The following is a 13,091-nucleotide window of genomic DNA, read 5'->3' on the forward strand; positions in this document are numbered from 1 at the left end:
AAGAGAGGGAAGATACTTCAGGGGGAGTTAGAGGAGACTAGAGAGCGTGCTCAGACAGCCAGTAAAATCTGGCTATGGGACAAAATCCTAGCTGGAATGTACCTGGCCAGAATCCCACCGAGCTGCCGCAATCTTGCAAAACTTGCAGAGCTGGTGGGGCAATGGAATTTTTATCCTGTGGGTTATGGTGACATTCGTTCTGAATCAAAACAAAGTTGAAATATTGAAAAATTCCACCGAACTTTTCAGAAGTTTGCAATTAAAAATATTTTGTTTCATAAAGTCACCTCAAGTTTTCATTTGGATTTCCCAACTGAAAAATTGAAATAAAAAATGTTGTGGAAAAGGACATTTTCCCTAGGAAAGATTTCAAGGGAGAAAAAATTTGATGCTCTCTATGAATAGGTCTGGTTGTCCTTAAAGAGAAGGGGGAAAATGTGAGACAAGAAAGGGAAGGAAATGTGCAATGGCAGAACAAAAAATAAAAAGACAAGAGGAAAGAATGGATGGGACATTTGTCAGAAACTAAAAAAAATAATTTTGCTTACCTGATCCTTAAAAAATTATTTCGTAATTGACTAAACATGTAACCAACCTCTTTTAAAAATCACACAAAACAGACAGGATATTTAAATAGTCCTCTTCACTAGCATAATGATGCTTAGCTGCACTGTACAGATTTTTAGTGTGTGCAATTTGGCTGAGCTATGGCTGCTGTGAGAACTGTAACTTCGTATTTTTCAATGTTTAGCTATAATTACATGCAAAAAATTTCATTAATGCAGTGTTTTGCAATTCAAATGCTGCAGCATTCTAGCACATGAGAACTTGAACATGAAAGACTAGAAACAGACTATAAAACAAATGTGGAACTGTTTAGTTATTTGTTTTTTCACTTGACTTTGACAGTTATTGCAGAGTGAAAATTATTGATAATAAACCTAATTTGAGGTGTGTTTGTGAGGGGTTGGGTGAGGTGGGTTTTTTTGGTTAAATGATTTTAAAAAGAAAAATGTTAATTAAAAAATGCAAGTTCTTTCCTCTCTTACAAACTTCATTTATTAAAACTGGAAGAATTGCAAACATCATTTTGTTTACTTGCTACTTTTCATGTGGTTTACTTTTAGCATTTCTCCCTGCCTGAACAAGGAAAAGCAGACTGATCTGTTTTTGTTTTCCTTTCAGGATCTCAGGGGAATGTTTTTTTAAGAGGTACAAATTGAATTTCTTTAAACACACAAAAAAAAAACACCCATGAAAACATTTCTCCATCTCAGGTTTGGTAAGAGCTCACATTTTAGATTAAATTTATCCCAGCAGCGTGTCTGACTAGGTATTGTAAGCGGTCTTCTTTCCCAATTTATTTGTACAGTGAAGCTGCGTACCAATACCCAATTACTGCTATCTTACACCAGAGCCAAAACTGATTTTTTGGCAGGGCCTGTGGTTGACACGGGTTGGCACAAGCCTTGTGTCACAAACGAAAGAGGCAAAACGCAGGATGAATTGCTTAAAATCTGATTGGGTAAGCCACCCATAGCTCCACCACTGTCTTGGACCCTGATTCAGCAAGCCTTGTCTATTCAACATAACACTTATGCACATGATTAACTGTAGGCACTTACCTAAATCCTATTGACTTTAAATGGGACATAAACAGATGCTTAAGCACTTTGCTGTACTTCAGCATGTGCTTTATGAACCTAGCTAAAATGTACTTCTGGCTGCATAAATCCTCTTTATTCTGGAAAGGAACTCAGCATGGTATTTTTTTGGTCCATTTTTCTTTCAATTAAAAAAGGTGGCATTAGTTAGTTGCAGGTTTGTTGGGGGGACTGGATGGCACAGCATACTGTTAATAGGACACAGAGCCTCACACCTTTATGTTAATAACCAATACTAAACACTAGTAATACTAAGTAATAATGCTTCTTAGGTACAGAGAGAAGCAGGAACTCACACAGAATCAGTGGCAGTAGCCTGGGATAGAACCTAGGTTTCCTGACTTCCAGTATCTGGTGTCCTATCTACCAGACAACTATAAATACAGACTAGGCCAGTGGTGACTTGGAGATATCTTCAGTGGACTGTGTGAAATCACCGTTTCATAGTCTCAGTCCAGTTCCCTTTGGGGAAGGATTCCCAAGAACCATTAATATACTGGGCACTAATAAATACTCTTATGTCTGCTGGCTAATCTCAGAGACCACAATGCTGGGAAGTCAGGGGGAATAGGCCACCTCCCATCCCCCAATGAGATGTAAGGTAGGGCAAGGCAGGAAGGCTTTCCCTATGCTTATCTGGACTATACTCATTGCATGCACAAATACGGAACCGTAACTTATAATACTGGTTAAAATAAGACAGATATTGACAAGAAAAGTAGTCTTTTATTTCAATGAATATTTCTTGGCATTAGGCAGATATTAAATAACACTGGAATGCACAAGACTATTAACATATTGACAGCAAAAGGTAAGAGAGCATAGCAAAGTTTAGAACAACAGCGTGAGTCACATCACCTCATGTCACTCAAAAGCCAGTTAATGCTGCAACCACCACTAAGTAGGACTCCACTGAGAAATACCAAATGAGGATTATTCCTTTTATTCTTTTGTTAATATAGTAAACGCTGGAACGATCAACAGTAAAAAGGAACAAATATTTGCATTCAGTAATTAAACAGAGTGCAAGAGCCACAAATTGCTAGTCATGCATTTTCTTTTTAACAGCAATTTGCTAATGCATAAATACCTCAAAAACAATCAAAATTTGAATAAATCACAGACAAGAAATTAAGCTTGAATTCTACTTTATGCATTAAATACATGACCTAAATAATTAAAATTTTACTTCACCATATATATATATAATTTATATATATATAAAAAGAAAGTAGACCATTAGATAAGTGCAAGCAATTTTCCTCAAAAGCAAACACAATTTGGAACCATGCCCAAGAAAGCTTTTCTCTTCTTCTTTCTACTCCATTCAGTTCACATTTTGTTTCAATAATGATGACCTACCATCTGCTATGTTGGATAAAAATTCTATCTAGTATCTTTTTGGGGCTACCAGAATGTCATCATTCTTATTGACTAAGTGATGTGATATCTCACCAGAAATTGGAACTCTTTGTATCCGCATGTAAACATACCTTTCAATTACATTAAATGTGTAGAGTGAGTCATAACATTGGCAGGGAGGAAGGGGGAGAAAAATGAAACTGCAAAAGGAATGTTGCATGGGTGTTAGTGAGAGGAGTGAGGCGGTCTTCACTCTGATACGCGCACACACACATATATATATATACAATCTGGCAATGGAATCTTATCCACTAGCAAGTTGAGGAATGATTGAGAAGGCATCCATTTGCGAGCAAAGCTTGAACAACAAGCCAGTAGTTTCTTTGCAAACTGTCCAGAGTTCAATTAGAACTGACTTGCACTGCTTGGATCACATTGTAACAATCGCACAATAGAGGGATCACTCTTGGCACCTTTAATAAACTCTTCGAGGGACAGTTTACCTTGAAGGGAGAAAACAAAAACAAGTCACTTGCACTGCAAGATCAAAGTAAGCTTAAAAATAAAACCTCTTCACAGAAGGTTTAAAAATACACATATCCTACTGCAAATGCATTTAGGGTGAAACTGGCTGCAGTGCAGAGGAATCAGGCACATTCATCCTCCTCAAGCCCTTAAGCCTGGACATTTTCAAGTTAAAATAATTGTACTAATAATACCACCTTAGATCAACAGTTTAAGCAGAGAACTGGCTTATACAAAACTGGAGTACAAGCATTCATGAAAGATACACACGAACTAGATTAGAAATGGTGCTTGAATCAAGGGTGAGATTTTCAACCCACAGAACCCAAGATATTTGCATCATATGCTCTGATAGGTGATCATGTAACAGTGTCCCTAACACTGGGCAATGTTATGTCATTTATCCCACATTTGTGATCTATTGCTATAGTCAGCCGTGCTGTGGTAAAAGAAACAGACCTTGAGTGATGCTGACCTGGGTGCCTTGTTTGCTGAGCTAGACAAAACCTTTGCAATCAGACTCCTACAGATGAGTTTTTCAGACTGTTACAAACCTGAAACTTGAGCCAACTTCACCAATTTGAGCTGATTTATGGGGCTAGGGTTGAAAACCATGTGTAAATCCGTGGCTATGAATGGCTTCTAAAATCCGAAACTCACAAAGGAGAGATTGACCATTAATCAAAACCACTGAAGTCTGCACCACTGTAATTATTTGTTATCCACCATTGCTGAAAAGTATAGGACTGTTCTCTTGTATCAGTTTTACTTTGGGATCATGCCTATAAGCCCTGGGCTAGTGGAACTTCCATTGAGCTCAGTGCAAGTGCTGCCTACAGAGGCTTTCAGGATTGGATTCATTAACTGTAATTTGAACAACAGTACTGAAATAGAATTATATTTTTCTGATCAATATTTTGCATCTGATGCACTTGCAATGCTATTCTCTTGTACAGTACATTACATATCCACAGCTGGGGAGAAATAAGACATTCATGAGAAATGAAATTGATTTTTCTAGGATGATTTCACTGGGCCCAACGATTCCCTCCTTGAGCTGATGTAACCTCCCCAGAAGAAGGGCCATGATGATGACAGAGTGTGACTGGAGCATTCTGCATTCCTGAAACACCTTTTGGCTTTTATAATCTCTTGAGGCTTATTGCAAACTGGCAAAGTTTAGAACAGCCCAAGCCCGGACTTCAATGAACTTACTTACATGTCTAAAGTCACTCATCTGCATAAGTGCCTGGAGCTCTGGGGTAGTTATTAGTAGATGCTTACAATCTAAATATCTGTTTGCTACTGTCAAAGAAGTTTCTTATATGTGTAATTTGTTTAATCAGCAGGTTTTTATACTTTTTAATAGAAATATTTACTACTGGGATGGTCTATCACACAAAACATTCTGGCAGTCAAGTCCATTTACACTACATCTGTATGAAATACAGTATTTCATAGAATTATATACAACATTCCAAGGCAATTCTTACCCACCACATATTTTTATTTTACCAAGAGGAAATTAATTCTTTGCAGAACAATGTGGCACACTTTGCATATTCTTATGTGATCACTTAAACCAAAGCCCCAGTCATACTGCACATGTCTTAGGAGTTAGAATTTTAGCTTAGATTCTCAGCTGAGATTTTAAACCCTCGTAAAGTGAAGACATTCAAACAGAAACATTCCACTTTGAGAACTATCTAATTAAATTTCAGTTCTGCCCCTTCGGTCACTCTCTCCCCCTCTCTCTCTACCAGTTAGCATTGCTTCTGGCTCATTTTGCTTTTTTTGTTTTTAATTACTCCCTGCATTTGTGTACATTTACATAGTCTAGAATATGGTATTAATTTACACTTTTTCCTTCCTCCAACACTCATTCCTAGAGTATCAGAATGTCTCATGGAATTACAGAAGCATCTATTCTTACATTCTATTTTTACTGTGGTGGGTTTTTTTTGTTTTTTTTTAAAGACTAACATACATTTTATTGGTCCAAATGGAATCTTTCCACTACAGATTCAGATTTTGCATTTGACTTTTGCTCATTACCTTTTTGGCTACAAGTCTAAGACCCTGGGAGGAGCAGCTGTGTAACATTTGTTTTTGTTAAAAATATTAAAGTAAAGGCATCTAGAGATGGTCTCAGCCTTTTGTGGAGACAAGGACTGGATTCAGCGATCAAGTGCTCATCTGACCAAGGTATGCCATGTGCCAGGAGAGCTGCGATACGCAAAGGCCCAAAGCAGGACCATGCACTTATATGCTGGGCAAACTGGGATTTTTGTTTTTAAAAAAAAAACATTGTCATTGCTGAGAAGAATTTTTGCTAGTCTGAAAGTTTTCACAAAATTTAGCACAAGTGTCACGCTGGCTGGATTGGGGGGGGAGGGGGTATTTATTATATTTTTTAACATCAATACGTCAGAATCATAGTAATTCATGTGAGATATGCCATGTCAGGTACCGTTAGAAAGGCTATAATGTGCTAAGTAGGATGATGATGTTTATGTTCATGTGTTATGTGTGCAATGGAAGTTATGGATATGTTTTTATCTGTATTTCATATTGTACTGTGTTTCTGGGCAACACCCCATACAGGATGGCTGCAGCACTTGCCTGCTTAATGGCCCATTAAGGAAATTCACAGGTACAATGGCCCAGGGGGAGAAGCCAGGGATATACCTGATGAGTCACCAGTCACTCATGTGACCCTGGACTCCCTCTTATTCCGGTAAATTTCCACAAGCAGCATGGCAAAGGCCAAAGGACATAAAAGGCAGTTGCACCCCATCCATTTGTCTTCAGTCTTCAGCCTACCTCTGGATCAACTCATCTACAACTAAACTGAAACTGTGAAACAAAAGGACTGAGACCCATCCAGGTACTGGATGTATACCAGAGGGACTATACAAAAGCCTGCGAACTACACAGTTCTATTAGAAACCAGATATATATGGACTTTCAATCACTTGTATTTGTCTGATTGCTTTAATCCTTTAACATTTCTCATAGTTTGTTTCTTTCTTTTTATAATAAACCTTTAGTTTTAATTACTAAAGGATTGGCTGGCAGCGTGGTATTTTGGGTAAGTTCTAAACTTATATTGATCTGGTACTGTGGCTGACCCTTTGGGGTCAGGAGAAATCTTTTTGGTAAAGAGCATAGAGTTTACTGGACCTAGTGGCTGATTGGGAGCCAGAGACTGAAATGCAGTAAAGGGGGCTGTGTATATTTTTATTTTGGCTTCTTGATAACCAGTGTGGGGAAACAGAAGCACTGTTTGTGGCTGGTTGGGAAGTCTGACTTCAGTGTCACCCACCAGTGTTGGGAGAATCTGCTCTCCTTTTACAGCCTACCCTGACCTTGGCATTTTCAGGTGGCTACCGTAGGTACGGACAGGTCACAACAAGTTTAATTTTTTGTGCAACATTCCAGGGCGAAGTACAAAGCAAAATCTGGCAGTGTCGCTCCCCTGCAGAGTGGAGAATGAGAAGCCATTCAAGTCATATCAATGAAGCGCACACACAAGGTGTGTTTCTCCTCTCTCTTGCTTGGAAATGGCAGGAGGGACTGCTGGAGGGGTTCTTTTGACGTGTAAGCACTGTTCTATTACATAGCTCAGTATTTACATTCTATTACTTAGGAATACTTTACTTACAGAAGTGACATTTTGCTAGTTATGGAATTGCTTTAATGAAGCTATCTGTATATTTCAGGTTTTGCCACATTGCCCTATCACATAACTCTACATGCCACGTGTCACAGAAGGATTACTTTACACATTTTAGTTTTGTATCCCCCCACACGTTGATCCAAAGAGTGAAATCCTGGCCCCACTGAAGTCAATGGCAAAACTCCTGTGGACCTCAACAAAGACAAGATTTTACTAACTACTGTCAGTCCAACAGAACACTATTCAGAGGCTTTTCTACCTCCTAAGGGTCATAACTTTAAAAGTCAGATATCACAGGCCTTGACAAGGCTACACGCAACTGCTGGGTCCCACGGAGAACCTCTTTTTCCAATAAGCGAAATCTCCCGTTTCTACATCTGCAGCACCCTGAAATATCAGATTTTACCCTCTAGAAGGGCATGTCTGCACAGCAGAAGTCGCACGTGAACAAGCCTATCTGAGCTGGCTTGAGTCCAGCTAGCATGAGTAACCATAGCAACGAAGACAGTGCAGCATAGCTTCAGCCTGGGTAGCACAAGCCTGGCACAGACCCTTGTACATTGTTTGCTTGCCAGCTTGCTCTGCAGCCAGCACTGTCTTCACTGCTGATATTAGCCTAGCTGGATTCAAGTAGCTCAGATAGGCTGGCCTGTGTAGTGCCTTTCCTATGCCGTCGTACCCGAAGAGCGGTCACAAACCCAGAACGAAGGCTGCCTATCTTGGGCCTCTGACCAAGGTAATTTACAGGGAAAAATTTCACAACTGATGGGACAAGGTGGAAACATTTCTTTGGCAGGGTGATGGGGGGAAAAATTGATTCTGCTCACCAATTTTAGTCTGGGGAGATGAGTTAATGGGCAGAGGAGGTGGCTAAAGGAGCCTGGTACATTAATTTATCACATGGTTACACAATCTGCCATACTGGTATTGCCTCCAAACGTGGCATATATTGCAATGAAAATCTCTTGATGTAGTGAAAACAAACCTGCAGCCTGAAGCAGGTTTGGGAGGGAGCAGAATCAGCAGCAGATCAGGACCACAGAGGCAAAGGTTGCAAGTTAGAGAGCTCTCTGTGTTAGACATCCCATCCCAACAGCATCCCACACAGCTCCCTACTCTCACTGCCTATGGTTTTATTCCTGGGACATCAAAGCTTTCCTATGAAAACCATAAATTTAAGTGCTGGGTTTGGATAACACAGCATTAGAAAGCGCACTTCAGGGCCAGATTTTCAGAGGCACAATTTTGCAAGCACCAGTTTTGCAAACCGCTGCTAAAGGCAAAAATGTGCCTTTCAAAAAATCTGGGCCTAAGTGATCACTTCTACATCTGAATGGAGCTAGAAAATCTAAAGATGCATAAAGGAGGAGGAATATAAAACTGAAGAGCTGAGAGAAGAGTGGTGGCACAAATTCAAGGCCCAATCCTGCTCTCCTCATGCATGAGTAGCAGCCTCACAGGAGGGAAATATAAGGAGAGCCAGAATTTGCCCGTAGTTTGCACACTCAGAAAGTGTGAGCTGAAGGCACTGAAGACATGGAAGTTTCACAAGAGCCTTTTCACAGAAGAAGAGAATGACATGGAAGATTGCCAGAGACAGCAGCAGCAGATGAAACTGAATAGTAACAAAGAGAGAGAGAGGAAAAAAAAGGTGGTGGTGGTGGGGAAACAGTAAGGTGGCTAGGAGCCTTGCCTCCCCTCTAAGTAGACAGATGCATCTATTCGGGCTGCCACACTCTACCAATTACAGTTGGCCAGAGCACCATGTGGGTCACACTGAATACAATTTTAAGCATAGCTGTGACTTGGTTCTACTGGCAAGGGTTACTTAGATGGATGACATGAGATTGCTTTATGCAACATGTGACCAGGATGTTTGCAGAGGCAGCTACTCATGTACTCCCCTGTAAAACAGTGCATGAGATTGACTTAGGCTCAGGCCCTCATAGGAGCAGGGTGACTTTTTCAAAGGAAAAAATGAGGGCACTCCTGTGACTGTCATGGGGCCAGCACAGGGAACAGTGTGGACAGGCATAGGAGAGGTGAGCAGACTGCATTTGGAGACTCAACGAGGGAGAAGAGGGTCTTCAATCTTCTCCCCCACCTCCCAGGCAAGAACGCTTCCCCTCCCTCCCCACTATCTGCCATTCTCTCTTCTTGCAGTATAAAAGCTGGAACACACGACAATAAAAACTGGCCCCCCGTAGTCCCTTACTACTCTCTACCAGCCCCTACCTCATTCACTGTATTTTCTGCCCTGTATTTGTGTTCTCTGTGGTTATATACTCCTCCTCCAGTTTCTACTCTCCTTTGCTCATTTCTTCCCATTCTACAACCTAGCTCCCCCTGGCCTCCCTTCCTATTTTGCCCTCACTCTGCCCCACTCATAATCTGCCTTTTCTCTTACCTTCTGGAGCGAGGCTCCCATTTGACTTTCCTGGACCCTACCACAATTTGTTACCCACTGCCAGTGCAAAGGCAAGGTGGAGAAGCAGGGCTGCCCTCAGAGGCCAGGACAGTAGTGTTGAATGGACAGATGGCCATGCAGCTGAGCTGCCTGGAGTCAGACAAGGTGTCTGATTCCATGTGTGGAGGAGAGATACGGTTTGAGAAGAGATTTCATGTGCATGTGTGTATGGAGGAAGAGATCAGAGGGCAGCGCAGGAACATACAGCAGACCAAGCTTGGGAACAGGCCTTACTTCAGGTGCACACACACTTAGCCTGCTACCAATCTCACTAGCTTGGATACAAAGACAGCCTGTAAGGGTGTGGGTAACAAAGAACAGGACCACATAGCTTTTTGCAATAAAGATCATGTCAGGCCTGGCCAATAGGGACCTTGCTGATTTCTACAAACACAGTTCATTCACATTTATTTTATTTGGTGACAGACAACAGACACTCATGTTACTGTGAGTATGACAGACAGAACTGAAGCCTCCCCGAAAGCAATTTTTTTCTTTTAATTAAAAGTTAAGTGTTATCAGTAATGCAAAGCTAGAAAAATGGTATGAGTCAATGCATGTTTATTTTTAAGACCTAATTAAGGACGTGTGGTGGAAATCATACCATCATTGTTTGTGTCCATCTGTCTGAAGATTTTGTCTGTTCGTTTCTCCGGAGTGGACTCGTCTTCCGGCATTTTCATTACAGAGGACACCATTTTGTAGATTGCCTAAATAAAAAAAGAAAAAGAAAAATAAGAAGCTATAAAGCCACCAGGACTGAGGAAAGGAATTTAAGCCTTCAGCAATAAACAAAGGCAGGCAACCTTGAAAACCCCTATAAACCACAACAAATAAAAGGAATTGCAAACTTGATCTGCTTTTTTCCAGCATTTATTTCTGATTTAGAAAACCAACACAACTGCTATGTCAGTCTAGTAGTCGATCAGTATTTAAGTTAACACAATAAAATGCAAGAGCTAGAATATATATGAAAAAAGTTCCCATGTGTTTTCTTTTCTGCATGAGAGTCTGTGGAGTGATCTCATGGCTTCAGGATGGCTGTTCACTCTCTCACACATGTGCACACGCATGCTTACCACTCTTCAGTAATTATTTGCATACATGGGGCTGGGGGGTAGCTACATTTCCAAGCTTTGAAAAGATGATGGATTGACTTGAGTGAAGACCTATTATCCATTGGACTCATGAGGTCCAGCATGGGCAATTCAAACTCCCCTTCCAATTTAATTTTCCCCCACTCTGTTCTAGGGGAACCATTGGGGGGGGGGGGGGGGAAGGGGAGAAGAGGGGGAGAAGGGGAAGAGGAAGAGTTGTTCACTCTCCAGGTAAAAAGTCTGTTCCTGGCAACCCTTGCTAAAGCATTCAAGAGAGGCCAGTTATGATGGGGGCTTTTGTGGCTTGGATATCAGACAGAGCACGAAATGATGTTAGAGGCTAAACAGTCAGCTGGTCTGTATTTTCTGTCACTACCAGTCAGAAATGGGGTTTGAATTTGTGATCTAGAAGTGAAGGGCTCTTTCTGACATTACCAGTCCTCTGAGGCTTCTTACACATCTGGGGAGGGGGTGGGGTTAAAGGAGCTGTGCAGCACCTTCCCTTGTACTGCTGTGAGGGGAAAGGAGTTTAGGGCCTTTCACTTTAAAAACAGAGATGGGTTTAAATCTCAGAATTTGAATTTCAGAGTTTATGACATTCACATCTGGAATTATGGTTCAAACCATTATAATCCCTGGGGCCATTTCCAAAATTTGGATCCAGATCTGGTACTGATTTTGAACACCTTAAAAGTCTTTTTTGGGGAGTGGGTTGGAGGGGAGGTGATTGGGGTTTTGGTTCATTTCTCCTCAGAGCCGCTACACATTTTGTCATTTGTGGGTAGAATTATTTTCTGCACACCCCTTTGGAATGGCAGAGTGAAGAAGTGCTCAGGAACTTGGTCCATGTGCTGGCTGCAACTCTTTTGAAGTACCAGCAACTTACTAACAGAATGGCTGTTTGGATCTAGTAGAGGCACAGCCCAAGTCTCTAGCGCCAGTCTCTAGTTCAGCAGGCAAGTGGTTACAGCAATATTAATATGAACAGCAAAATTTTTCAAAAGGTAAGTTTTACAAAAGAGTAAGAACATTCCTCACCTGCACAATTTCAAGCATTTCGCCACGACTGATGTATCCATTGCCATCAAGATCATACATGCTAAATGCCCATTTCAGCTTCTGTTCGAGCTTTCCCCGAGAAGTGACGCTGAGGGCAATGATAAATTCCCTAAAGTCAATCGTCCCATCGCCATTGGTATCAAAAGTGCGGAACACGTGCTCTGCAAACTTCGATGCATCACCATAGGGGAAAAAATTTGCATATATCTTTTTGAATTCCTCAACAGTCAAATGGCCTGTGGGGCAATCTTTTAGAAACCCTTTGTACCACTCCTGAAGCTCATGGTCTGTGAATTCGGTATTCTCCCGGAGATCCTGGAGTACCTCAGGTCGCAGCTTACTGTTCTGTTTCCCCATTCTGTTCTCGGTTAGGATCTATCAGCTGTAAAACAAAAGAGCCAGCACGTCACCTTTAGTGCCACGACTGAACTCCAGGTGATATGGTATGCTCCTGGACTGTAAACAAGTAATACAGTGGAAAGATGGGTATCAATATGCGGACATCCAAGAAGTACAAACATATCAATTGATGGAGTCACCCCAGAGAGAGTACTGCTCCACTGCACAGAGCACTGGGCTGTTAAATATAAGCATCTGCATACAGCTTTAAACAAGAAAGTGCTTATCTATTTCATTAACCTTCTCTGTCTACGAAATATCTTATTTCACTCACTCTCTCCCTTTTTCCAAGCTCTCCCAGCTGCTGATGCTGCCCTGAGGGGGTTGGGAGATGGAGAAGAGAAGAAATGGGTGGTTTTGGGTGACCGTGTGCATACGCCCTTGCTCAGTCACGTTCCTCTCCCCACAGTTCTCCTGCTATCCCAGTTTACCTTGCTACACAGCTCGGGATGCTTGAGCCCAGCTTGCAATGTGCTTTCCCAGTCTTTGACCACACGGCCCTGCGCAGGCTGACATGTTGCTACTAGTGGGTTGGGCCAGAGTCCAGCATGGGAAGTAAGGAGGGAAAAAACGCTTTAAAAAAACTAATTCCATATTTAAAGATTGAAAATCTCCCCCTTAGAAATCAAAGGCACAAAGGGCAGTTAGATAGGCACTCAACTCTTATAGACTTACAGTGAGTGTTGAGTGCCTATCTCCTCCTAATGCCTTTGAAAATCCCCTGCTAAAGCAGTCCCTTCCCCCTTTTACTCCTACCATCACATCAGTATCAAAGGTTCCTGCCCTGGACTTGCAGCAGAGCTGGAGTCAAGTCAAGACCCTTTGGAATGCTTTGAAAG

At 41.5% G+C, this 13,091-nt stretch overlaps 1 protein-coding gene across 2 annotated transcripts in view; it reads right to left on the bottom strand.

Moving 5' to 3' along the window:
- Positions 1-2,370: 2,370 nt before the first annotated feature.
- HPCAL1 (hippocalcin like 1) overlaps positions 2,371-13,091 on the bottom strand; it is a 106,856-nt gene continuing 96,135 nt past the window's right edge. For both annotated transcript variants that reach the window (XM_067544771.1, XM_067544772.1), the window contains 3 exons: positions 11,833-12,235; positions 10,302-10,407; positions 2,371-3,529 (listed from right to left, as the gene is read on the bottom strand). In XM_067544771.1, coding sequence (XP_067400872.1) covers positions 3,432-3,529; positions 10,302-10,407; positions 11,833-12,210 — 582 coding nt within the window. In that variant the 5' untranslated portion in view covers positions 12,211-12,235 and the 3' untranslated portion in view covers positions 2,371-3,431. The remainder of the gene's footprint in view (positions 3,530-10,301; positions 10,408-11,832; positions 12,236-13,091) is intronic.

This window comes from Emydura macquarii, unplaced genomic scaffold, assembly GCF_026122565.2.
Source record: "Emydura macquarii macquarii isolate MOO-44397 ecotype Brisbane River unplaced genomic scaffold, CSIRO-AGI_Emac_v2 contig_1027, whole genome shotgun sequence".
NCBI classification, from domain to species: Eukaryota; Metazoa; Chordata; order Testudines; family Chelidae; genus Emydura; species Emydura macquarii.